The 23207-nt window shown below is 54.3% G+C and overlaps 11 protein-coding genes across 11 annotated transcripts; 7 read left to right on the plus strand and 4 right to left on the minus strand.

Annotated features, from left to right (window-relative positions):
* Window positions 1-712: 712 nt before the first annotated feature.
* On the plus strand, window positions 713-1500 carry N7498_004385 (uncharacterized protein; the record flags this gene model as incomplete). Its single annotated transcript, XM_058451447.1, has 2 exons — window positions 713-770; window positions 818-1500. The coding sequence occupies 2 exons, from the start codon at window positions 713-715 to the stop codon at window positions 1498-1500; spliced, it is 741 nt and encodes a 246-aa protein (XP_058310909.1).
* A 448-nt stretch (window positions 1501-1948) lies between these two features.
* On the minus strand, window positions 1949-2966 carry amcA (putative mitochondrial ornithine carrier protein AmcA/Ort1; the record flags this gene model as incomplete). Its single annotated transcript, XM_058451448.1, has 2 exons — window positions 1949-2806; window positions 2862-2966. 2 exons carry the CDS (start codon window positions 2964-2966, stop codon window positions 1949-1951), a joined length of 963 nt encoding a protein of 320 aa, XP_058310910.1.
* Window positions 2967-3458: 492 nt separating this feature from the next.
* N7498_004387 (CGR1 family protein) lies at window positions 3459-3977 on the plus strand (the record flags this gene model as incomplete). The annotated part of the gene is made up of 2 exons (XM_058451449.1): window positions 3459-3743; window positions 3837-3977. 2 exons carry the CDS (start codon window positions 3459-3461, stop codon window positions 3975-3977), a joined length of 426 nt encoding a protein of 141 aa, XP_058310911.1.
* Window positions 3978-4455: 478 nt separating this feature from the next.
* N7498_004388 (uncharacterized protein) lies at window positions 4456-5829 on the plus strand (the record flags this gene model as incomplete). The annotated part of the gene is made up of 2 exons (XM_058451450.1): window positions 4456-5045; window positions 5100-5829. 2 exons carry the CDS (start codon window positions 4456-4458, stop codon window positions 5827-5829), a joined length of 1320 nt encoding a protein of 439 aa, XP_058310912.1.
* Window positions 5830-5955: 126 nt separating this feature from the next.
* On the minus strand, window positions 5956-6664 carry tma22 (putative RNA binding protein Tma22; the record flags this gene model as incomplete). The annotated part of the gene is made up of 3 exons (XM_058451451.1): window positions 5956-6377; window positions 6441-6548; window positions 6604-6664. 3 exons carry the CDS (start codon window positions 6662-6664, stop codon window positions 5956-5958), a joined length of 591 nt encoding a protein of 196 aa, XP_058310913.1.
* Window positions 6665-9078: 2414 nt separating this feature from the next.
* N7498_004390 (protein phosphatase regulator REG1) lies at window positions 9079-10731 on the plus strand (the record flags this gene model as incomplete). Its single annotated transcript, XM_058451452.1, has 2 exons — window positions 9079-9662; window positions 9720-10731. 2 exons carry the CDS (start codon window positions 9079-9081, stop codon window positions 10729-10731), a joined length of 1596 nt encoding a protein of 531 aa, XP_058310914.1.
* Window positions 10732-11141: 410 nt separating this feature from the next.
* On the plus strand, window positions 11142-13390 carry N7498_004391 (ELMO/CED-12 family protein; the record flags this gene model as incomplete). Its single annotated transcript, XM_058451453.1, has 3 exons — window positions 11142-11408; window positions 11502-12885; window positions 12942-13390. 3 exons carry the CDS (start codon window positions 11142-11144, stop codon window positions 13388-13390), a joined length of 2100 nt encoding a protein of 699 aa, XP_058310915.1.
* Window positions 13391-14326: 936 nt separating this feature from the next.
* Window positions 14327-15271, minus strand: N7498_004392 (uncharacterized protein; the record flags this gene model as incomplete). The annotated part of the gene is made up of 1 exon (XM_058451454.1): window positions 14327-15271. The coding sequence occupies one exon, from the start codon at window positions 15269-15271 to the stop codon at window positions 14327-14329; it is 945 nt and encodes a 314-aa protein (XP_058310916.1).
* Window positions 15272-15912: 641 nt separating this feature from the next.
* N7498_004393 (uncharacterized protein) lies at window positions 15913-18372 on the plus strand (the record flags this gene model as incomplete). The annotated part of the gene is made up of 2 exons (XM_058451455.1): window positions 15913-16584; window positions 16642-18372. 2 exons carry the CDS (start codon window positions 15913-15915, stop codon window positions 18370-18372), a joined length of 2403 nt encoding a protein of 800 aa, XP_058310917.1.
* Window positions 18373-18690: 318 nt separating this feature from the next.
* Window positions 18691-20130, plus strand: N7498_004394 (uncharacterized protein; the record flags this gene model as incomplete). The annotated part of the gene is made up of 4 exons (XM_058451456.1): window positions 18691-18924; window positions 18975-19000; window positions 19056-19072; window positions 19127-20130. 4 exons carry the CDS (start codon window positions 18691-18693, stop codon window positions 20122-20124), a joined length of 1275 nt encoding a protein of 424 aa, XP_058310918.1. The 3' UTR covers window positions 20125-20130.
* A 231-nt stretch (window positions 20131-20361) lies between these two features.
* On the minus strand, window positions 20362-22920 carry N7498_004395 (dynamin-related GTPase DNM1; the record flags this gene model as incomplete). Its single annotated transcript, XM_058451457.1, has 3 exons — window positions 22762-22920; window positions 20731-22701; window positions 20362-20676 (listed from the first exon to the last, which is right to left on the minus strand). The coding sequence occupies exons 1-3, from the start codon at window positions 22858-22860 to the stop codon at window positions 20362-20364; spliced, it is 2385 nt and encodes a 794-aa protein (XP_058310919.1). The 5' UTR covers window positions 22861-22920.
* Window positions 22921-23207: the final 287 nt, after the last annotated feature.

Raw genomic sequence — 23207 nt, forward strand, 5'->3', positions numbered from 1 at the left:
CCTGAATAAACCAAACTTTTGTAACTCTATAGGCCCACTCCGGTTCTGATATACCAGTGGATTTTCTACTAAGCCCACTTCCAATCAGAGCCAGAATAATCAGCGATATCTTGGTGCCGGGGCTGTACGTTGTCCGCACCTCAGGCCGATCGCGATGGAGATCGGAGTCGTCAGGCCGTACACCCTGGTAGGGTCGAAGGGAGACATGATCTCGAGACTTTCAGGTTGTCGAGGATGAACGAGGATGCATGCCGGGGAGCATCTTGCAAACCGTCTTATAGAAAGTGCAGTGAGGACCTGGGATGCCCAATTTCCATTGCAATTGACCATCACGAGATTTTTTAAACTCTAAAACTGCTGTTTGGAGCTCTCATGGCATTCAAGTTTGTAAAATGGGTCTCCCAACACCAAAGACCCGCTGTAGAGCTTGTTCGGGCCATGACACGCACGCAACGGGGGCCATAGGGCCGAGAAGAACGGAGCTGCACACGACGGATGGCTTTTGTGTTTTGCGTATTGGTAGGGCTGAGAGAAGAGAACGGTCCTGCTCTTTCAGTGACGAATGAGCTAGTCCATCTACCTCGATGACACTTGTACTCGGTTCGAAGGAGATATGTAACGGGAAGTAGCAGGATGGGAGCTGCCGGTGTCAGCCCTACGAGACCCCCGCTCGAACAGCTTAGGAACCGATTTCACCTCCAACCAGTCAATAATGATGTCGATTCCACAGGCACAGCTCATCGACGGTCGCAAGACTTTCATCCCCCTCGGTAAGTCCCACCTGATCCTGGTCGAAGCCACTGCTAACTCCGCCTAGAGAATAACCCGGAGGTACTATCGCGTCTCTGCTCCAACCTCGGGCTGGAACCCGGTCTCACCTTTCACGATGTGCTATCCACATCTCCCGAGCTTCTAGCATGGGTTCCACGTCCCATCCATGCTCTGATCCTCCTAGCAGACAGTCCTATCTACTTCGCTGCGCGCTCAGCCATAATACCCACGATACCGGAGTATCAAGGGTTCGGCGCGCATGAACCAGTCATATGGATGAAACAGACGATCGGCCATGCGTGTGGTTTGATGGCCCTCCTGCATACTGTGTTCAACCTTGATGAGAATTATCTCACGCCCGGATCAGAGCTGGACGCTCTGCGGCAACGTGCTATAGAGCTCCCTCCCGCCGGGAGGGCGGACCTGCTGTATACCTCGGCTTTCTTGGAAAAAGCGCATATGGACGCGGCTGCCACGGGTGCCACAACGGCCCCGTTGCCGCAGGATGAGACTCATCATCATTTTGTAGCATTTGTGAAGAAGGATCACAAAGTATGGGAGCTGAACGGGGGCATGAATGGACCCTTGCTACGGGGGACACTGGAAGATGAAGACTTGTTAAGTGAGCGTGGGCTGGCGATGACCGTGCAGGATTATCTAGATGCTGCGGCTCAAGGTGGATACGGTGGGATGAGCATCGTCGCCGTGGCAGGAAAGGAGACGCAATGATGAGATTAGAAAAAATCCAGGTATATGTGGTATTCTATGTTCAAAGTAATATTTCTATATTCCGTGCAAGCCGAAGAAGCAGTGAGATGCCCAGTGGATGGGTATTCGTATAGTCATCATCTATAGATCGAGCAGAGAGCTCTATGTAGTCGAGGATTTTTTGGCCTCGTCAAACAAGGCGATGGCCACTGGGTAGGTCCACGTTGTCGTAGCCGGTGAACAAGGGAGTGAAGACTCGAGAGCAGAAGTTGTTTGAGGGATTCGAAGTGTTTAAAAGGCGTTCATGTCCGACTGATAGCCCACAGTCAGAGGCATGCGTCCGTCTTCCAGCAGGATCGTTGGTTATAGCCGGAACGAGGCGAGGTGAGGTTTGGTATATCGGGGAAAGGGTATCAAGCAGAATAGCACTGGGACCAAATATGTGCACGTCAGACGGATCATTCTCAACTCATCCAAAATATGATCGTAACCCTTCGTAAACGGAGAAGATAAAGGCCGAGCTAGGGGCCGAGCGTGCGCAAGTGATCCCGCACCCGCGATACATGCCCTTCAAGCCCTGCTGCCTCCACACGGCCCGAGTAACATTCCAGAAGGTCTGCCGCTCACCGTTGGCCGGGAGGCGTGAGATGTCCTCCGTCTGCATGCGCGATTTGATGGTGTCGGCTGGGTAGAACAGAAAATTGTAGCTGATGCCCGCCGTGGCTCCAGCGACCATCTGCTGCCAAACTGGCAGGGAGTCGGTCGAATGGGAATGAGACGAGTTGTATTTCCGGAAGAGGGACGAGACACCCTCGTAACCACCAAACCAGGCCGCACTGCCTCCAGTCTCTCGGATGAGAGTTCCGAGCTGGCCGCGCCAGAATCCAATCAGACCTTCCTGTCGGAAAACGGTCGCGATGAGGACGGCGGGACCGGGGGCTTTATGTCCCGACTCGACGGGGACTTGCATCTTGCACTTGATGAGCTCGATGGGCGTAAGTGCCAAGGAGGTGACAGAGCCCGAAGCAGCACCAGCGGCCACAAGGGCGGGGAATGGCAAATGTTCCACTCCAGGATAGACTGTAGCGCGCAGGAAATCCTGAATGAGGCGGTAGCTGAAGAACAGACAGCTGGTTTCCACGGCAGCCCCCGTCATGGGGGCACTGATGCCGCGGTAGAGCCCCTTGACGCCATCTGCCTGGAACGACTGGCGGAAACAGTCCAGAGGACCGGTATATCGGAGAGGAAGGTGTGCGGGTTGAGATTGAAGGCGAACCTTGACGGTGTCAAAGGGATATTCGATCAGCTTGCCTGCCATGCCAGCAGCCTGAGTGTCCGATCAGCAAATGTATCTACTAGTCCAGGGCAACAACACTACTCACGGAGCCAAACACAATATCCTTCATCGCCTCCAACCCCTGGTTAGGCGGGAGAGATGGGAGTTCCATCGGTTCACGGACGGGGATCGCATGCTCGGTCGCCGCCATCAAGGCTTCCAACAGTCACCCGAAAGTATCGGGCTACCGGGGCATGATTCGAAAGAGCGAGGGTAGGGCAGAGGAGGGGGAGAGGGAAGTATTTGAGACGAGCGATTTGTTTTTGGGCTTTCAGGCGTGCAGTGAAGTGGGGGCGTCAGACGAAGGACCGAGGAGGGGGGCGGTGTACCGCGCGCGACGAGCGATTTGTCGAGCTGACAGTGCCAAGCCCTGAAAAGCGAGAAGACCTGGGAAAGTTGGAGCCCAGATGGAGAAAGACGGCGAGAGATAGACTTGGAGTGGAGCAGGAAAGCGTTCGATTTCATTTTTTTCGCTGTTAGCGTCCGCCAAGCCCGGTTATCTCGATCAGATAATCTCCGGCTGAAAATTTCATTTGGCTGCGAAAGGCGGCGAACGGCTTCATCTCTTTTATTGCCCCGTTCGGATTTCCACTCCCCACCCGTTTACTTTGGAAGTTTGTGTCAAAGCAACTCCCATCACACCATGTCTACCGACACTGCCACGACTCCGGCGTCAGTGCCCGCTGCGGCCGCGTCCAAGGGCATGCGCAAGAACGGTCAGTCCCCGAGGCCGAGTCCGCGACCCCACTGCTCGTTCCCCCGACTGACCCCGAAACAGGGAAAAAACTGGCATGACCCCAGCAAGAAGGCCTTCCGCCCCAGTGCGGGCCTTACCTCGTACGCTAAGCGGGTGGAAGCTCGTAAGCACCACGATGCCGTCAAGGAACGTGAGCGCGAGATGAAGGAAGAGCGGGAAGCTGAGCGTCAGGTGAGTTTCTCCAGCCATTTTCTAGCTTTCTATTCCGCGGCCCTTGTATCCTTGCACACTTGCAAGATAATTGCTAACACCAAGCTCCCACAGGCCCATATCCAGCGCATCAAGGAACGCAGAGCTGCCAAGGAGGAGAAGGCTCGCTACGAGAAGATGGCCGAGAAGATGCACCAGAAGCGGGTCGAACGTCTCAAGCGCCGCGAGAAGCGCAACAAGCTGCTCAACTCATGATCTCCCTCACGAGCTCGGGTCTCGTCTCCCCACTGGGATCACACTGCATACACGGCCTACGATCTCCGTCCGAGGGGCTTGGTCGATAAAAGGGCTGGTCATTGGCGTTTCTGGGCGTGGTTTACAACAGATTCATTCTATCGCGAGTCTAATGTTTGACATCGACATAAATATTACTCTAGCACATGTGTATGAAGTATCCTGCATCTTCTACTTCCAGCCTCCTGTAGAACCTGGAATAAATACCAGAGTAGAATAAACACGGGGGTGTAGAAATTAGTTGATTACAATCGAATATCTAGGTATCAAATGTCATGTCAAGTATCAATGTCGATCGATCTTGCTGCAGATCGGCCTCTTCTGCACGGCTTGGCATGACATCTTGCCTCTCCGCATCTCCTAGAAGCTCTCTCACTCCCCGTATTTTGTGCTCAGCGACATCTCGCAGGTTTCAAATCCGATCGAAACATGCGGTAACATGGACCTCCACCTCAAGTCCCCGTTGCCTTTATCGAACACTCGATCCGCCGCCACGTTCCCTTTGACCCGCGGGTCCCCCAGTCTGCGACCCAATGATCCAACCTCCGACGAGCCGTTCGCAGGCTCCCGCGAACCCGACCGAGGCTCTCGACGCCATGCTCGTACGACCGAAGAGTCAACATCTTCCGACGCCCAGAACGAGTCCAAACAGCGACCTTCTGCACGAGCGCTCGTTGAGCCGTCACACGACGGGTCCAAGTCATATCACCGACACAAGCACAGCAAGTCACGAGAGATCCGTCTCCCGCGGCCGATGAGTCACCTCGCGTCTTCTGCCAGCGCGCGAGGGCTACTGCCTACCTGGTCAGGCAGGGAGAAGGATCGCGAGGGCGATGACGGCTTGTTGAGACCTATTACCCGGGAGAGTACGCGACCCCCCTGGGGTTCCGAGTCAACTAGTGGTAGCCGGAAAGGCAGTCTACTGGATACACCCGAGCAGAATGAACGGTTAGGTCCGATTCGACGACTGGAGATCCAGTCTATGGAGGATCTGGAGCAGGTCAGGAAGCAGCGGAAGCAGGGCGAAGAGTAAGTCAATTTGTTATTATGAGAGAGCTATAAGCTGACTGTGTGATCCTCAAGGTATCTACGATCTGCCCTCTCCTCGATAGGGTCCCTAGCGACGGACGTCACGCGCCGACTCGACTACACATATTACAATTTGCTAGAGAAGATCACAGCCCTCAACTCGACAATCGGGTCATTCCAAGACCTCTCCGAGACGGCGTCCGCGCTTCTTAACGATTTCGAGCGCGAGACGGCCGGGTTAGACCAGGAGGTTCGGAAACAGATCAATGATCTAAAGGGATTCGAACCTCAGGTGCAAAAGGCCGACGCGTTGGAGGAGCGGATGAAACGAGGGCGAGAGCGCGTGGAGGATCTGGGCCGTCGGCTGGACGCTGTTCGACGCGAGATTGACAGCTGGGAGCAAAGGGAGTCAGAGTGGCAGTCGCGTATCAGCCGTCGACTACGTATCATCTCGGCTGTCATGGGCAGCGCATTCCTTGTGCTTGTGTTGGCCATTGTGCTTCAGAACTGGCCCGCCATTGCTTCAAGCCATAAGAGGTCTCCGTTGCCAACGGAGGGAGCAAATCGGTCCTCATTTGGCTCCTATCAGCCTGATATATGGGATTCTGTCTTCGACACCAATGGCCCTGATAGCCAGGTTGGTTCGTCAAACTACCCGTCGAGACTTGAAGACCGTCTACAGAGTCTCCAAGCCTCGACGAGTGTCACGGTCAGTGTGACCCGGGCCGGTCCCATCACAACACCTACAGAGCAAGATCCCTTCCGAGTGCTGGAGGAGCTATGAGGCACCGCTTCCTTGCGGGCAGTTTGCATTTGTATATTTTTAATCCGGTCATGTCATGATACCCTATCCGCAGGCTTCGTTGTCGTCATTAGAGATTTCTTTTTTTTTCTCTCTCTTTCCCTCAATTTAAACCGCGGCTTCAGCCTTCTTCTTCTTCTTGTCCTCAATCAACTCGATGTTTGCTTCCGGCACTTTGTCTCCGTGCACCTCTAGTAGCCAATCGCGGACATCGTCGCTGACGTCTCCTTGCACGGTGATTTCCTCCGCGCCAGCCGGGGATCGGGTCATCGAGGATCCAGTAGCAAACTTCTTGCCCAGATCCTTGGCAATCTTCTTGTTCTCGAGTCCAAAAACCTCCAATCCGATGATAACGGTGACGTATTTGCGCTTGTTGCGTTCGACTCGCTTGATCAGGACCTTGGAGGCCGCTTTCTTCTCGGCATCCCGGGCCTCACTCTGAGCGGCCTTGGCCTCCTTCTTAGCAGCGTCCTTCGCAGCGCGCTCCTGGGCAGAGACGGAGAGGGTGGACAGGTTGGCCGTTACGGCATCTGTCGCACGATGTTAGGAAAAAAAAACCTCCCCAATTCCCCAATTTCCGAGCGGAGCCCTACCTTCGGAGTACAGGCCCTCCCACAGATCCGAGTGTTTCTCCTTTAACCAATCCTCGCATTTCTTCGCGGTACCGCCGAACTCGCAGTACTCGGGGGGCAAAGTGCACACTGTCCGAACAAATTCCGTTAGCACCAGGGCTGAAGGCGCCACCGGGGTACTCACCTCCACAGTAGACGACATGCCGGGCCTGGGGTTCGACCGGGCCAGAATCTACCTCAGCCATTGTTTCACTAAGTTCTGGGAAATTCCGGGCTGCTCTATCAAAGCTCGAAGCTCGAAGCTCAAATGCACCCGCGGGGGAGGGGGACACTGCCGCTAACCTCTTTAGGATAATGATCATCACGTGATCTGTTCCGCGAATTCCCGGAGCCGAAAAAGAAACGGGGCCGATGTATACGAAGGATCTTCGGGCCGGATACACTAAAGACTAGTAGTACTTTTGCGCACACGGGGTCTTAGTATAGATGCCTCGGTGGAAGAGGCGCTCTCAGGGTGCGGTAGACCACTGGGGGAGCTGTCCCGAGGATGCCACCGGAGATCGGGACTCAGGGGTTTCCGATTGATGATTCAGTGGGTTTACTGTCGCCCGGAGGTTTTCGTGGACATGGCGCTACTCTCGCAAGGCCCTCGTCATAAGATCTCCACATATACGGGGTATGAACACATCGTTCAGGTAGCGGGGAGATGGGCTTGCGTAAACAGCGACTACAAGCTGGGTCAAGTCGGAACCGTGCTCAATTGACATAGAAAGTTAAGTGATAAGCACCAATCGCTAATCATCGAGGTTGAGGGGGCCAAAGTTTTTGGATAGATTCCCCCCGGCCTTCACCAAGTACCCCGCTCGCGATGGCGTAAGATGACAACAATATTCCCTGTAATCGTTATCATTTGTAGGGTAGCCGACAGGGTAGTCTTGCTCGGTTGCCAATGGGGCCATGCAGAAATGTCTCCGCGGGACCGTTGAAGGGTGCATCGTGTATCTGTCAAATTACCTACAACGCAGGAAGATAGGGAAGGGTGCGACACGGGGAAGGGAGGGGCGTAGCTCATCACGGCGCCAATTGGTGCCCGGTTGGTGATAGATCCGCGTAGCCGTTGAGCTCTGATAAGATAGCCAGGAGAGCGACGATTCATGTCTCGCAGCTCGCTTGCCCACTGTGGATTTAGGACGCCGGGGTTATCTGAGACGGGGACGTGGGCCCCGATCACGCTTCAGCCTCCAGGGCCAAATGTCGTGCTGTCGAGTATAGATCTGAATGGCCAATGAGGACTGTGGGGTCCGACCCGTCAGAGGGAGCCCATGGGGACCGTGCCGTGGGGTCTCGCGTCAAAATTCACATCATCGTCGTGCATAAGAGAACATAATCGACATCCCGTCTCCGCGGAAGAGCAGAAACGGCGAAGCATGGGCCCGAATAGGAGGAGGAAAGGGCCCCCAAACTCAGAGAAGCAGAGTGGATGCGACAAAAGGGCGTTTCAACCAGGGCCGAGCAGGTCCGAACGTCCCTGGGTGCACAGCGACATGCAGCGAAGGGGCGCGATCACTGGCCCAGAAGGTGGTCAATGGGAGGGTTTTAGTCGGAACCAATCAAGACCCCGACGGGTCTCTTGGCCGACAGGACGACAGAGACGCAAGCGCACGGACAAAAGGCAATTGGGATTTGCCCCCCGGTCCTTTTGGCCATCCATCTCGGTCTGGAGTGTCAGTGTCTGCAGTGTCGGGGGGTGCTTCTGCACGGCGAGGGAACAGAGTTTCCATTTCAAGTTCCCCCCAGTGGCCGGGCGAGCGCCACCTTCCCGAACTTTCAAGCCTCGGTGTGATTATCTCGGATTCCGGGGGCTTATCTCGAGAATGCGAGGCCGACGAGTACAGCACAGCAAGGCCCGTGCAAAACTCGAAGCGGCCCGTCGATCGTGGATCGGAGGATTCTGGGCGTACCGCACGGTCGTACTTTGTGTATCAGAGATCCAGATGCTGGAGACATTCCGATAACCAAGTTTTCCCGTATCCGGGAGCCGGGTATTCAGTGCCACAGATACCTTGGTAGGATCGATCTGGGCCCGTGGTGAAGTCATTCTAGAAACCTGGCCGTGTCCGGTACAGCAGGCCAGGAGCCGTGCAACCCGGAACACCCTCTGTGATGTGCGACCGAGAGCTTTTTCTCAAAGGGCTCAGACCCTCAGGTGGTTTCTATATTATTGGCGCGTCCGTGATGTTCCGAGGGTTTTGCCTCCAACGTCGCAGCTCCACTTAGGATCCTCTCGTACGCACGGCGTGCTTTAGTTTGGCGAGTGGAGCAAGCATTATCGTCCGGTCTGGAGCTTGGAGAGCACTGGCCCGGAGACGTCGAAAATCTAAAAATGAAATGGGCGAAACCTTGTAAAGATAGAAGGTGGCAAGAATGGGCATATCAATGTGTCACCCGCAACTCCGGATCCTTTTTTGTCTTTCCGTTTTCTCCTCCACGTTCATCTTTGGAACTCCAGACCCGCTCGACTCCCCGCATATATTCCAACTTCCCTCTTCTCTCGCTCGTTCTGCCTTGATTCTCCTCTGCCTCTTCTCCCTCCTTCCCTGCTGTTTCCATCCCTCCTCTGTAATGGCCGCTTCCTCTTGATTCTCCATCGTCGGGAATAATGACGGCCGTACTGCATCCCCGGCAGTCATTGTCCCCGGATGCTCGCTCGCCCACTGCTCAGCGCTATTTCCTTCAGGATCACGGCATCCCGATCAAGTCTGAGCCCATGCAAGATGCCTATCCGGCCCGGGACTGCCCCAGCCCCGTCGCCTCCACAGACTCCTCGCTTCCGCCTTCCCCCAACTTCACACCGACCGGCCAGGTTCTCACTTACTCTCCCACCAACATCAGCGACCTGTCTCTCGATGACGATCTAAATTTGCCTCCGTACGATGCCGAGTCTGGGGCCCGCGTGGTACCCAAGGAGTCCGATGTAATGAGCGATGCGTCCGAGGGCTGCGAACATCCCCGGTCCCGGCAAACCCCAGCCGCTGACGATACTTCCGTCGAAGAGGAGCCCTCCCGACACGTCGACTATCTCTCTCACGAGTGGCGCGAGGAGGATATCTGGGCTTCATGGCGCTACGTGACGTCCCGCAGGAGCGACTATAGCAACGGAGTGCGCCTCGAGAACGCCTCGTGGAGAACGTGGGCCAAGGCGAAGCACCACCTGGGGACCATCTCTCCGGAGACCTTGAACTGGTGAGGATCACTCTGCATCGGTCGCCTCACTGAGACCGTCACTAACTGTTCGAACAGGCTAAAAGATTGCGATGTAACATGGCTCTACGGTCCCCTCAAGACGTCAAGCTCGACCGAGGACACAACGTCGGATGTATCGCCACCGCCCAGTCGCCTCGAAACACCCAATTCTTCATTCATCGACCGAAAACCTATCCTGAAAAAGAAAACCGCGTCCGAAACCATGCTTCAGCGGTCGCTGTCCCAGCACACACTTCTCCAGCACGCAGGGGCCATCCTCAAAGCCCAGGAGGCCGTAAGCGGCTGGGCGCGACCTCCCTTGGTCAGGTCCAATACCGATCTGGACCACATCCATCATCGCACCGGGAGCTCGACCTACTCCATGGGTGGCACCTTGACGACCCCCTCCTCATCGGGGTTGACATCGCCGAGTGAGCGACGTCACATCCACTTCAACGACAAGGTAGAGCAGTGTATCGCCGTGGATCTCAAAGAGGCCGACGAAGAGGATTGGCCTGTCACATTCGAAGATGAAAGCTCATCTGATGACGGCGTGGTCATGATGCGACAGATCTCGGGCAAATCGTCCCTAAGCAATCGAAGCACCCCCCGCAATAGCTTCAGCAGCGACAGTAAAACCATCGCTCCTCTCCCTGCCACCACTCTTAAATACCGGGGTGACACCCCCGAGCCCAAGGGCGGCTGTATCCTCGATCGATGGTCTGCCCTCCCTCACTCCTCCTCGTTGTCACCCACTCCGTCCGTGGAGACTCTCCGCCCATCATCCCAATCCGCCAACTTCCTTCTTGACGAGGATGATGAAGATCCCAGTCTGGATTTCACCGGTCAATACACAAATCAAGACCGAGGCTGGTTCGTTCCGGAAGACGAGGACGAGCTCGGCGACCGGCCACTGCAGCTGAGCCCCTCCGGCATGTTTATTCCCTACGCCGAGGGTGAAGGAGAAGCGGAAGCGGCCAACAACGGTCTGTTGGGACGAGTTGTCGACACCGTCAACACTGCGCGAGATATCGCCCACGTTATTTGGAACGTGGGTTGGCGGCGATAACAACTCTCTGCTTCTCCCAGCTGGGCAGGTTTCCCAGCCTTTTCTTCCGTACATAGCCGCGGTCTGCATCACTGGAGTTGAATCGGTGACATCCCTGTATAGATTTCCGGAGGCCAGGAAAACGACTGGACCTCATGTTTTATTTATGTATGACACGAATCTGCCAACCTAATACTCGAAATCAAAAGTGAAACAAAAAAGTTCAAACTTGAAACTCTAGAATCAAAAGTTCAGTCTACCCCAGTAATGTAGGAACGCAATACAGTTAGTTATACGAGACCCCAAGTAGAGTCGAACTTAAATTGAATTTAGATCAGTCCAATTGCCCCACAGCGCGTTGACCCCTGATGCGCCTTCGCGAACTTCCGTCTCCACGCTTCTCCCTCTTCCTTCCCAGCAATCGGGGGATCATGGAGACCGACAACATTGCCGAATTGGTGAATCGCTTGGGCAGCGATGAAGATGCGGTCCGCAAAATGGCCGTCTTCAAGCTCCAGGGCAACATCGGCGACCCGTCCTTTGCGGAGCTCTTCATTTCAGAGGGCGGTTTGACTCGCCTGCGACACCTTACCCTGCACGCCAGCGGCAATACTCTCGCCTACAGTCTTACCAGTTTTGCTCGTCTCCTCGAGGTCGACAAAGGATGGGAGTGCGTTGACCAAGAACTGGTCGAACGAGTAAGAACTACAACCCCCTCCCACCCGAACACTGCCACTTCAAGCGTGCGTGCATACCTTTGTTCGCCTGCTGATCGTCCTTTTCATTCTTAGATTGTCAAGTTGATCGTTACTCACCCTCTGGTCAACATCCTCCGGGGCGCCATGTCGATTCTCGTGTCCGTCGTCTCACACCCGGTGGGCGGCACCGGCTCGGAGCAGCCAGATATGATGTTCGGCTTCCGTGCACTCAAGCCTGCGATTGCCATTTACCCTCAATTCCTGGAGATGCTCGTGAGCCGACTGTCCTCTGCGGACCATGCTCTGTGTGCCAATGCGCTCCAGTTGATCAATTCGCTCATGCGCGACTCCATTACCCACGATTCAGAGGCGGAATGGCCCAAGTTTATCCAGAAACTGCAGGATCTGGGGGTGATTCGAGCAGTCTACGTGCTTATGCAGGACTCTGCTCTTCAGGACTTGGCTCACCCGCTCCTCGAGTTCCAGTCTCTGACCAAGGTGCTCCTTCGGAAGTGGCGAGACATTTCCCTGAACCAGGAGAAGCCCGAGCACCGAAGAGCACTGAAGGGGATTTACCTGGCCGGTACACCCAAGAGCTCCGAGGAGACGTCGGAGAAGGACAAGGACAAGGAAAACGGCGACGACACGCGGCGCTCGAAGCGACACCACCCCGAGAAATGGCGGCGACTGGGATTCGAATCGGAGAACCCCACTGCGGAGTTCCACGAGGTGGGCTTCCTGGGAATGATGGATTTGGCAGATTATGTCCGCAGTCACCAGGATGAGTTCCAGAAGATGCTCCTTGAGCAGTCAACCAAGCCAGCAGGACAGCGGTGTCCAATTGCGCAGGCGTCGTTGGCAGTAACGTCCATTCTGTTCGAGCATTTCGAGGTGGACAAGTCCGAGATGGACGATTCAAAGACTTACATGCTTTTGGAGTCGCGATCCAGTCTCGACAAGCTATTCAGACCACTGCTCCTTCACTGGACTCGGTTGCATGTGGCAGGACTGCAGGCATTCTTCCGTCTCTGGAAGGCGACTGCTGCCGAGGTGGAAGATTTGGACAAGCTCGTGGAGCTGGTTCGCATCCTCATCGAATCGGTCGTGGGTGGTGCCCCCCGGACGAAAGATGTCCAGGATGTGGAGGAGGACCTGGCCAATTTTGAATATCACCGCCTGCGCGAGTTGCAGATGGAGCTTCTGGAGCTCACCTACGAGGATGCTTGGGGGCAGCACTTGCGACAGGTGCGCGAGGAGCTGCACCACGAGGCCCTGCAGTTTGTCAAGGAGCAGCGCATTCGATGCCTGCTTCAGGGTGCCTGGTTCTCACTCGAGAGCTCCAAGAATGACCAGGCGCCAACTCGGTCCGCTTCGCACCAATACGTCCAATTGTCGCATAACCGACGGTATCTGCACTTTGGCGAGTTTGACTCGGTGGGTGACCGAACCCCCGAGCTAGATACGCTGCCGGAAAAGAGTAAGAAGCGGTTGCCACGCACCCCCTGACTTTACGATGCTAATATCACTTCACAGTCGATCTCTCTATTGTCTCCTCGGTGGTCTCTAATATATCCACGAACCCCGATCACTCCTCGTCTTCGACCGTGAAGACCGCTGGCCATCAGGCATCAACAAAGATCACCATCCACGGCTACGCCCAATCCTTAAACTCGGGCCATGGCAAGAGTCACTCTCGGACCGGCAGCCGGTCAACCCAAAAAGAAATAGTCCTGCTCACTCTTCGGCCCGCATCCCACAGCGTAGCCTCAGAGTGGCTAGATGGGCTGCTCATGCTTCTTAACCAGCAGCCCATCACCGCAGAAACGACCAAGTTGATTGACCTGGTCAGTAACTACGGACTGAAGATCCGACTTTTGAATGTGCGGTTTGACGACGCCACGTTCGCGGGCGAGACACCGGGCGTGCCTTCGCGCAACGGGTTGGACGAGGATTACTATTACGATGTGTTTGGCGGCGCATAGTGATTTAACGTTTTGTTTATTGTTTTGTTGGAATCCTGTCGATATACCCAATGAGATCGAGGCCGGACGTGTAAAAATATACACCAATTGAAGTCTTTTCATGCATTGTAAGGCTGCATAGGGTCGATCGTGGCGCGACTCGTAAAAGGCCTGCAAGAGCTGAATATCGACACTCTTCCAGGACCTTCTATCCCAATTATGACCGAGGTTGCTGGACTTTAGCTATGAATTAGGCTCTATTAAGAGCAACCTGTTGATTGATTGATTGATTAATCAATTGATTGGGTTAGCCGTTTGGAGTCGCGGTTAAGCAGGCATACGCATTGGCCCTGGCTTCCTACCCTACTTGTGAGTGGAGTCAAGGTCTATAATATGTGGGATCACCCTCTTCCGCCATGATAGATGAAGCTGTATAGTGGTTTAGGAAAGATTTTACTAGTCTATCCAAGTGCAAAGAGAGAGGAACACGAAGCAGAGTGTTATAAAGTAGAAGGTGGGCTACGCCCTGCGTGCTGTCATCCATCGTCATCCATGGGGAGCGAAAATCTAAATTTATCTAAAAAGACGGTTAGAAAGATATCTTAGAAAACAGAATAAAAAATGTCTAGAAAGACGTTAGCTTTGCCTCCGACCAGGACGCTGAGAAGGCGGTAGCAGGGCTCAATGAGCAGGAGGATGTCTTGAAGGCATATGCCTATTGAGAAAGTGGGTTTAGGCTATAATGCTAGGCGGACCTTTTTCTTTTGGTTAAACGGGCACATTTGATGGCTGAATGACGAAAGAAGGCCAGCTTTGAATACAATGACTTTGCAACTTTAAACAATTGATTAACATATGGAATATTTATACACTAGTATTAAACTCCACTCAAGCAAAACAATCGACCCAACACCTCGGTGGTAATCATGCAAGCGACACTAGCAGAGTTTGACAACATCATTTCTCGTGTTCATGGCGCCCATCAAGTTCCGCTGGCATAGGTTCTTGAAAGCTGAAGTGATTTGAAGGCAACTCGGCCGTGAAATATGTCGGCGTGGGCAGCTCAGCAGGCTGCTGATCAGCAACTGCATTCATTTCTGTCTTATTACCAGGCCCTGTCATGTTCCCAGGCTCATCGGGGGCCTGTGACAGACCTCCGCGTCTTTTGCGTAGGAAGTAAAAGAAACCCAGAGCTCCGCCGACAGCAAGAATCACGCCTAGGGTAACACCCACCCCGATCCCTGCTTTTGCACCCGTTGTCAGCCCCGAGTGATGGTACGTTGGTATTTCGGGCAACCCCGAGTGTTGGCCCGTTGGTATTTCGGGCAAATCGGTGGATGTTGTATAGATCGTAGTGGCGGTAGCTTGGGTGAAGTCGGTCGATTGCCACCGGATGGAAACAGCGTCCGCATAGAGCACGCCCAGGTAACTCCCATTTGCATCCACTGCCCAGCCGTGGCAGGGCGCGCCAGTTTGGCCGGCATTAGCGTTTAGCTCTCTGTCAAGTGTGATTGAATTAGTACAAGCCTCCAGTTCCCAGTACGACCAAAGCAGAGGATGGATGCCCGTTACGTACGAAGGACAACATGATGCGCGGGTTTCGGTAATGGTATTAATATTGACCCGGGTGCTGAAACCAACCGTATAGCCGCTGGGACAAAGGCCAGGCGAGAAATAAGAACTTGATTTCCAACCCGATGGAAAACATTGCGAGGCACTCGTGGTTGGCCCGATTGTATATACCATGCTAGTGGCGCTCACATCGTCGAAAGAAGCACTGATATCATCACCGTAAGAAGCGTTGATTTCATTGGCCGATGTTTGGACAGGGTTGATGAGAAGGCAAGAGGATGGAGGAATGAATGTGGTCGTCAAGGGAATGACTCTCGTCGTTGTTGACATGGTGTACAAGTTGTATAGATCGTTGCGAGGAGCTGAATCAAATGCTCCCGGGATTTCGACTACAATATATCCACACGGAAGATTAAAGGGGTAAAGGCCTAGCAAAAGTACGAGTACTGTCTCCGTAATATGAATTCTAATGAACTTGTTCGTGGGGGCCAAATCTGTGCTTGCAGGGATTCGCCGGTGGGTCGGTTGCGCCTCAGACGCTAAATGCACGCAGGCGAGGAACTAAAGCCCCGAAAGAGATGGCACCCGTTCGTCTCCGTTCCTCCGCACAGGTTTCAATAAAACGAGCTAAGTAAAAGGCAAATCACGAAGCGGACTAGATACCTAGCATCGGGACCCTAAATACACTAAACTGCTAGCGTCTGATCGCCTTCCTTTTCGGTCATAGGTATTGAAGCCACATGGTTTCAGGATTGAGCCGAGCACCAGCAACAATGTGTGCGCCGCTAACTCCAACCTGCTTTGAATTTTAAACTCTCAAAAAACCATCCAAGTGACGGAATAGCAGGGACGGGGAGGTACAGACAAAGATAGAGTTAGAGACGGAGTAGACTCGATAGACGCGGATCCCCGCGCTTGGCGTATAAGCTTATCGGACGCGCATTTCCATCTTCGCCTCCGCGCCTCCCATCATGGACGGCCGTCCCCCCAAGCGACAGCGCAGGTCCGTCGTAAATGGTCCAGAGCAATCCAAAACATCCAAACAAACCGTCATTTCGTCGCGTCCCAAACCCCGAGCGCGTCCCGGCCAAGCTGCCTCACCCCGAATCTCCACCTCTCCCTCACCCAAAAAGCCCGGATCCTCGTCCTCGCCGAATACAAAACAATCCAAATCATTACATAGCTTCTTTCAGCCTGCGACAGAGGGACAACGCTGGTCCTCACACAAATTCGAGCCCAAACGGTCACTCGAGACAGTTTCAGAGGCAACCCTTGATGCGGACGTGATCGAGGATGATTATGACTCCTACGACGAGATATTTACACAGCACCTGGCCGGTGTGAAGGCTGGTGTAAAGGCCGGTGAAGCTGTTGACGCGAAAAGCAAGCGTGAACCCAGCCAAACACGACGACCATCGAAACAGAGCTCGCGGCCCAAAAAACCACTTACCAAACGCTTTCTCATGCCCACCGAGTCGAACAGCACTCGCTCACAGTCTCCGGCTCAATCGGTGGAAGCAGACAAACGTCCTTGGGCACAACGGTTCGCTCCGTCGAATCTGGATGAGCTCGCCGTTCACAAAAGGAAGGTCTCCGATGTACAAAACTGGCTGGAAGATGCCTTTTCTGGGAGACGCAGGGAGGTGAGTGACATCTTGTTGTTGATTGGGGCCCCGGAACCCTTTTGCTAACAGAAGTAGAGACTACTCGTTCTCCGTGGCCCAGCGGGTTCTGGGAAGACGACAACGGTTTCTCTTCTTTCTGAATCGGCCAGTTTCGATATTGTTGAATGGAGGAATCCGGCCGTCTCCGAGTTTAATGCGCAAGACTACGTCTCTGTCAGTGCTCAATTTGAGGAGTTTCTCGGCCGAGGCGATCGCTTCGGAGGACTTGACCTGGAGGACTCCTCCGAATTGAAGAGCGCGCACAAAGCACATCCCGGCAACCGGCGCGTTCTTCTCGTGGAAGAGTTTCCCACTGTACTCAGCCGGTCATCGTCGAGTTTAACAGCCTTCCGGGCTTCTCTACAGCGCTATCTTGCCGCGGCAGCAGATAATGGGAATGGCTGGCATCCACCCATTGTGATGATCGTGTCAGAGACGTTGCTGAGCTCGGCGTCGTCCATCTTGGACAACTTGACGGTGCATCGGCTGCTCGGGCCCACTCTGTATAACCACCCGAACACGACAATCATCGACTTTAATACCATTGCACCGACCTTTATGCAGAGGGCCTTACGGTCAATCCTCGACAAAGAGGCACGCGCTTCCCAGCGTAGCCGAATCCCCGGTCCGGCAGTCCTGGAGAGGATCTCGGAGATTGGGGATATCCGTAGCGCCATCTCTTCCCTGGAGTTTCTTTGTTTGAAAGGCGACCAGACAGGGAACTGGGGCAGCAGCGCTACGAAAACCAAAAAGTCTCGCGGGGACACGGCTTTGACACCGATGGAGGAAGAGTCACTCAAGTTGATCTCACAGAGAGAGGCTAGTTTGGGAATGTTCCATGCCGTGGGCAAGATTGTCTACAACAAACGTCTGGACCCGAGTCTGATGCCAACTGAGGCTGCCATACCTCCATCACCACCCGACCATCTCTCCCATTACCGACGGCCCAAGGTCTCGCAAGTCGGCGTCAATGACCTAATTGACGAGACGGGCACCGATATCTCCACTTTCATATGTGCCCTTCATGAGAACTATCCACCGTCTTGTAACGGGGATCACTTCACGGATAACCTTAATGCATGCATTGAAGCACTATCCGACAGCGATATACTCGGTGCCGATCGCCGGCCAACAGGAGCGCGGTCTGGCGTTGGGATTGGCGCCAATCTTCAGAACGCGGGAGTTGATATGCTTCGACAAGATGAAATCAGTTTCCAGGTGGCGGCGCGCGGGCTTCTGTTCGCTCTTCCCTATCCGGTCAACCGGAAACTAACTCAAGGGGATGGGCGAGGTCGCGGCAATGCCCACAAGATGCTCTATCCGTCCTCGTTACGACTGTGGAGGAAAACCGAGGAGATCGAGGGCCTCTTGGATTCATGGATGAAGCACATGCTTGATCCCAGCAATCACAGTCTTTCTGCGCGCAATATGGGCACCAACTTTGAGCCCACGGGCGTCAGATCCTGGAAAAGTCTTCAGGTCGGTCACGCATCGAGTCGGGACAGTCCCTCAACGATGACAATGATGGCGCGCCATGATGCACTGCTCCATCAACTTCCCTACATGACCCAGATTCGGCCGGACGATAACGGGCAATTAAGCCAGATCACCAGTATTCGAGGAAGTCGCCTGGATGATGTTGAAGAGGACGATCTGGCACCGTCACAGCCTCAACCTCCCAAAACGAGCAGCAATGCATTTGGGCCTCGTCTGCAAGTGGAGGAAGAGAAGCTTATTCTCAGCGACGATGACATTGTAGATGACTGATATAGGCCTGAAAAATGAAATGTAGATATGAAATGTATGAAAAGCTTAAAGTTTAATTCCACGGAATGTAAACGTTGCTCCGAAACTCCAAGCGGAGGCGGCAGTGTCGCGCACCCGTCGATCACGTTCCGATTTCCAACTTCCTCTCTTCACCGACCACGTCAATCTTTTTGGGCCTTTGCCCGCGTACTGAATTTTTTTTGTACAGGAACGGAGGACCACCGAGAACCCCGGGGAAAAGACGGAATTGATCATCTTGCGCAACGCGCGCAGCCAAAGAGGGGCCCTGGTCCAATCCGTCAACACTCGACCGACACAATGATCCACGACGACGATGCCTCAAAACGAAAAGCGAACGCCTATGCGCTCAAGATATCCCCCAATGGCTCCGGTGACGCCACAGTCCCTATATCGCCACCATCGCCCCAACTGAAGGCGGCCGCTGAGAAGGACATGTCTGGTTTAATGGCGGCGGCCGCGCACGCGACAGTTCCGACATGGGCCACTATGGTGATGATGGTATCGCTCATCTTTGGAGGGTGTTGTGCGAATGTGAGTGTGCTCGATTGAGGCCTGGAAGTAGGCTGCTGACATGGGTGTAGGTATTCGCCCTGGAGGCTATCATCAAGTAAGTCGGGCTCTGATTGTCTCGTATTACCAGAAGCTAACAGATATCCTTGCAGAGAACAGCCTACAGCCGGTAAGGATTTCGTTCGGTCTAGGCATATCGCAGACAACCTAATTCGGATCATAGGGCCCTTAATCACCTTCGCCCAGTTCGTCCTGTGCGCCCTTTTCACCCTTCCGCATTTCCTGTCCTTCTCCGCAGGACCTCGAGCCCTGTTCCTCAGCCCGCGAGCAATTCCACTACGGTCATGGTTGATATACACCTCGTTTTTCGTGACGGTCAACATGTTGAACAATTGGGCATTTGCATATAGAATTTCCGTGCCACTTCATATCATTTTACGATCCGGCGGTCCAGTGGCATCTATGATTGTTGGGTGCATTTTCAACGGAAAGCGTTATTCTCGGGGCCAGATGCTTGCAGTCGCCATGTTGACCATGGGCGTGGTGGCCGCCGCGTTGGCTGATGCCCAGGCCAAGGGCAAGTCCATCGAGATGTCGGGACAAGACACGGCTATGATGACCACCGCGACGGGCTTTACGATCCTTGCTTTGGCGATGGTCTTGTCAGCTTTCCAGGGTATTTACGCAGACCGGTTGTACGCGACTTATGGCCGGGATCATTGGAAGGAGGCCTTGTTTTATTCGCATACCCTCTCCCTGCCGCTGTTCTTGACTAGCTACCCGCAGCTGTCTTCGCAATGGCGAGTGGTATCCTCGACACCGTCGCTTTTGTCAACGTTCCCCCAGGGAGGATCCTCGGATGTCGCGTCTACTGCCATGGGAAATACAGCCTTCTCCGTGCTGGCGACTGTCCAGAAACACGCGCCGGTTCAATTAGCACTCGACAAGCTTCCGATCCAGGTGGCATTTCTCATCATGAATGCTCTGACGCAGTACCTATGCATTCGGGGTGTCCACCTGCTCTCTGCCAAATCGTCCTCCTTGACGGTGACGGTTGTCTTGAACGTTCGCAAGCTGGTCTCCCTGCTGCTGTCAATCTACCTGTTTGGAAACCACTTGGGGTCCGGTGTTCTGGTCGGCGCAGTGCTGGTCTTTGTCGGCGGTGGCCTATACGGCTTTGAGGGCGCACGACTGCGAAAGGCTACGAAGAAGGCGCGGTAAACAAGCATATATATTCCGAGTTGAGTATTTAATCTCGGGTCATTCGCATCTTTCAAAAAAGCTAAACGCATACGAATCATTTAAAAAAATCTCCGAAAGAAAGTATATCACGCATGTGCAAACCTCCGGTAATTGTACATCCACATAAGCATCCCACATTTCGAATAGTCAAACAGAAAAAGGAAAAAAAAGGGGGAAAGGGAAGAAGGGGACGCGTCGCTAAACACCGCGTTGCATCTATAACACTTCGCCCACGATCTTCGCGGCCTCTTTGTAGGTCTCCAGCAGGCGCTCGCACTTCTCGCGCTCCGCCTTGATGCCGTCGTCTTCGTAAAGCAGCTCGCCGAAGAGATCCTCTTTATAAAGTTCGCTAACAAGTCTATTCTGCACGACGTCTTTGCTGTGGTTGACCAACAGGTGCATGATGGCCTTGGGGACCTGGTCGGCAATGGTCTCGCGTACGATGTTGAAGTAGGAAGAGATGAGTCGGCGGATCAGCTCGGTCTCGAGCATCTCGCGATCGGTCAGGGTGGGCTCCGCATTCTCGCTGGGCTGTGAAGAGGTTAGTCGAACACTTCCGGAGAATGGCAGTGCTGTATCACTTACGAAAACAGAAGACATGTCACTCCCGTAGTCGATGGGAGCAGGGTATTCGTCCGCGGGTATCACGGGCGACCGCAACTCGGCGCGGCGAATGCTCTGGCTGATGCTGGGCTCGCTCGCGTGAGCTGCCCGGTTCAATGCAGCTTGCGACGGGGAGTGCTGAATGCCGCCCTCTTTACCGAAGAAGTAGTTCAAGAAGGAATCGCGGGTAGCGTGCGAGGCACCGAAGCCAGCCGGATGGTTCGCACTGCCGTTCAGCGTCGCGGCAATTCCGTTCTCCGCGTTGCGACCAACATTGGGCGACATGCTTCGAGCGCCCTTGGCGGAGTGGCTTCGAATGGGGAGGCTGTGCTTGTCGTTTTGTGGATCCTCGTCCTCCGGCGTGCCAGCCGTTCCGTTGGCCGCACCAAGCTCCTTCATCCGCCGCTTCTCGCGCTTTCTCTTCTCTTCTGCCAGAATGGCCTTGCGCTCTTCCTCCTGTCGGTTCTGGATGATCGATTGCATGGCGGAAGCGGCACCGGGGAAGTTGGGGTGGTTGGTGTTGATATACGCTCTTTGGATGGAAATCAGAGACTCCACGTAGCCTGCGCAAGGCCCCAGACGCTCGCGGAGAAGATCGGATACCACCTCTATGAGCTTACCCTGGAGACGGGGGAATCGCAGGAGTTCCTGCGAGCCGCAGGTATGACAGATCTTGATAAGCTCCTCATAAACCAGCTCCACGCATCGTTGAGCAGGAGACTCCAGAAGCTTAATCTGCGGCTTGACCAGCAAATCAAAAGCCAGCTCCGGGACGAAGAGGCTAGGCCGGGGACCGGTCGAGTTGCGGATGGCCGTCCGGATGTCGGAGACGGTCAGATTGTGTGTAGGATCAATGGTTTCCAGCGAGTTGCCGAACACCTCATTGAAGATGTAGTAGATTCTGGCTCCGCCACAAAGCTCCTTGGTCGAAATCTCGGAGGATGTACCGTCAATGGACGAGATGAAGGACGAGGCGAAGCGGGTCATCAACTGCAGAATCAACGATCCGCGGTGCTCCTTTCCGCTGAACTGCTTGTTGCCGTAGCTTGCCAGTTCCTGCTGGGTCTGGCCCATCAGCGTGTTCAGGCGCGCCTTGATATCCGGGAGACGGTCTCGAATGTGGGCCATCAGGGTCGAGTTCAAGGTCTTGGCCAGGAAGTGTGTTCCACATCGGTTGGCCATGTTGCGATAAGCGGGGTGATGGCGGAAGAAGTCAGCCTCGGCTCGCAGGGCCTCTGCCAGCTCCTTGCCCGACTGGATGTCCTGTTGGGACCGATTCACCACGCCAATGAATCCCAGTTTCAGGGGGTACACACGACCGGACAGAATGTCCATCGCGTTGGTGCCATGGTCCATGAGGTCCAATTTCGACAGGACACCAATCGTCCTCCTACCCATGGGGTCCACTTGCCGGGCGAGCTTCAACGCCTCGGAGTTGACCAGGTCCACGTTGGCCGGAGAGACCGCAAGGATTATGCTGTTCGGCTTCGCAATGTATTCGAGAATCAGGGTGCGAGTTTGTTTCTCAATGTCGGACGGTTGGTCGCCAATCGGCACCTTGGTGAGACCGGGAAGGTCCACCAGGGTCAGGTTGAGGACATGAGGAGAGAATATTTTCAAATTGATGGGCTGTCGGTTGATGCCCTTGTTGCTGCCCGCAATCCGCGCCGTTTCGGCCTCGATCTCTTGCTTCACCTGTTGGAAATCCTCGAACTTGCGGCCGGGCTGGTGGTGGAATTCGGCCCATTCGTGTTGGCCGGCCACGCTGGCTGCCGTGTGCGGCACATGAATTTCGTCATTTTCCGGTCTGTCGTCACGCTCGCTGGGGATGTTGATGAGTTGTAGAATCAACGGACGTCGGGTGACGATGCCGCTGCCGCGTGGTAAGAAGTCTCGCCCGACGATGTTCTCCAAGACCGACGACTTGCCGGAGGATTGGGAACCGACGACAACCTAGAACGATTAGTACATGACGCGACAATGGTTCAGTCGGGGGCAATCGGTATGGCTCACAATCTGAGGCAAATCGAGGGAGTCGTTTCCAATGGTGTTGAAGACCAAGTCCTGAAGCTTATTCACAGTGACCAGGAGATCCTCGCCCAACGACGCCATGGTGAAAGAGCGAGGCCCTGGGAATGCAGACGTGCACAAGGGAGGAGTTGAAGATCGGCAGAATAAAACTGCCCTCGGAGTTTGGCAAACGAAGATCCCTCGCAGGCGCAGGCGGAGGTCGGCCTCGCGAGACTTGTTTATGGCGCTTTTACGAGGCACGTGATGGATCCATTACATAAGGCGTCATGACGTCCTCTAGTTTCGATCAGGATGAAAAAGAATCAGTGTCTAGTAATATTTGCATAAGATACAACCGTATTTGGGCTTGTTCAGAGAGAAAAGTGGTTATTTTACGTTTGTTTATTTTATTATCTTAAAGGTCATAAATGAAGGGCAACTCCCCAGAT

This window comes from Penicillium cinerascens (assembly GCF_028974065.1).
Source record: "Penicillium cinerascens strain IBT 15544 chromosome Unknown contig_24_segment0_segment0, whole genome shotgun sequence".
Lineage (NCBI taxonomy): Eukaryota > Fungi > Ascomycota > Eurotiomycetes > Eurotiales > Aspergillaceae > Penicillium > Penicillium cinerascens.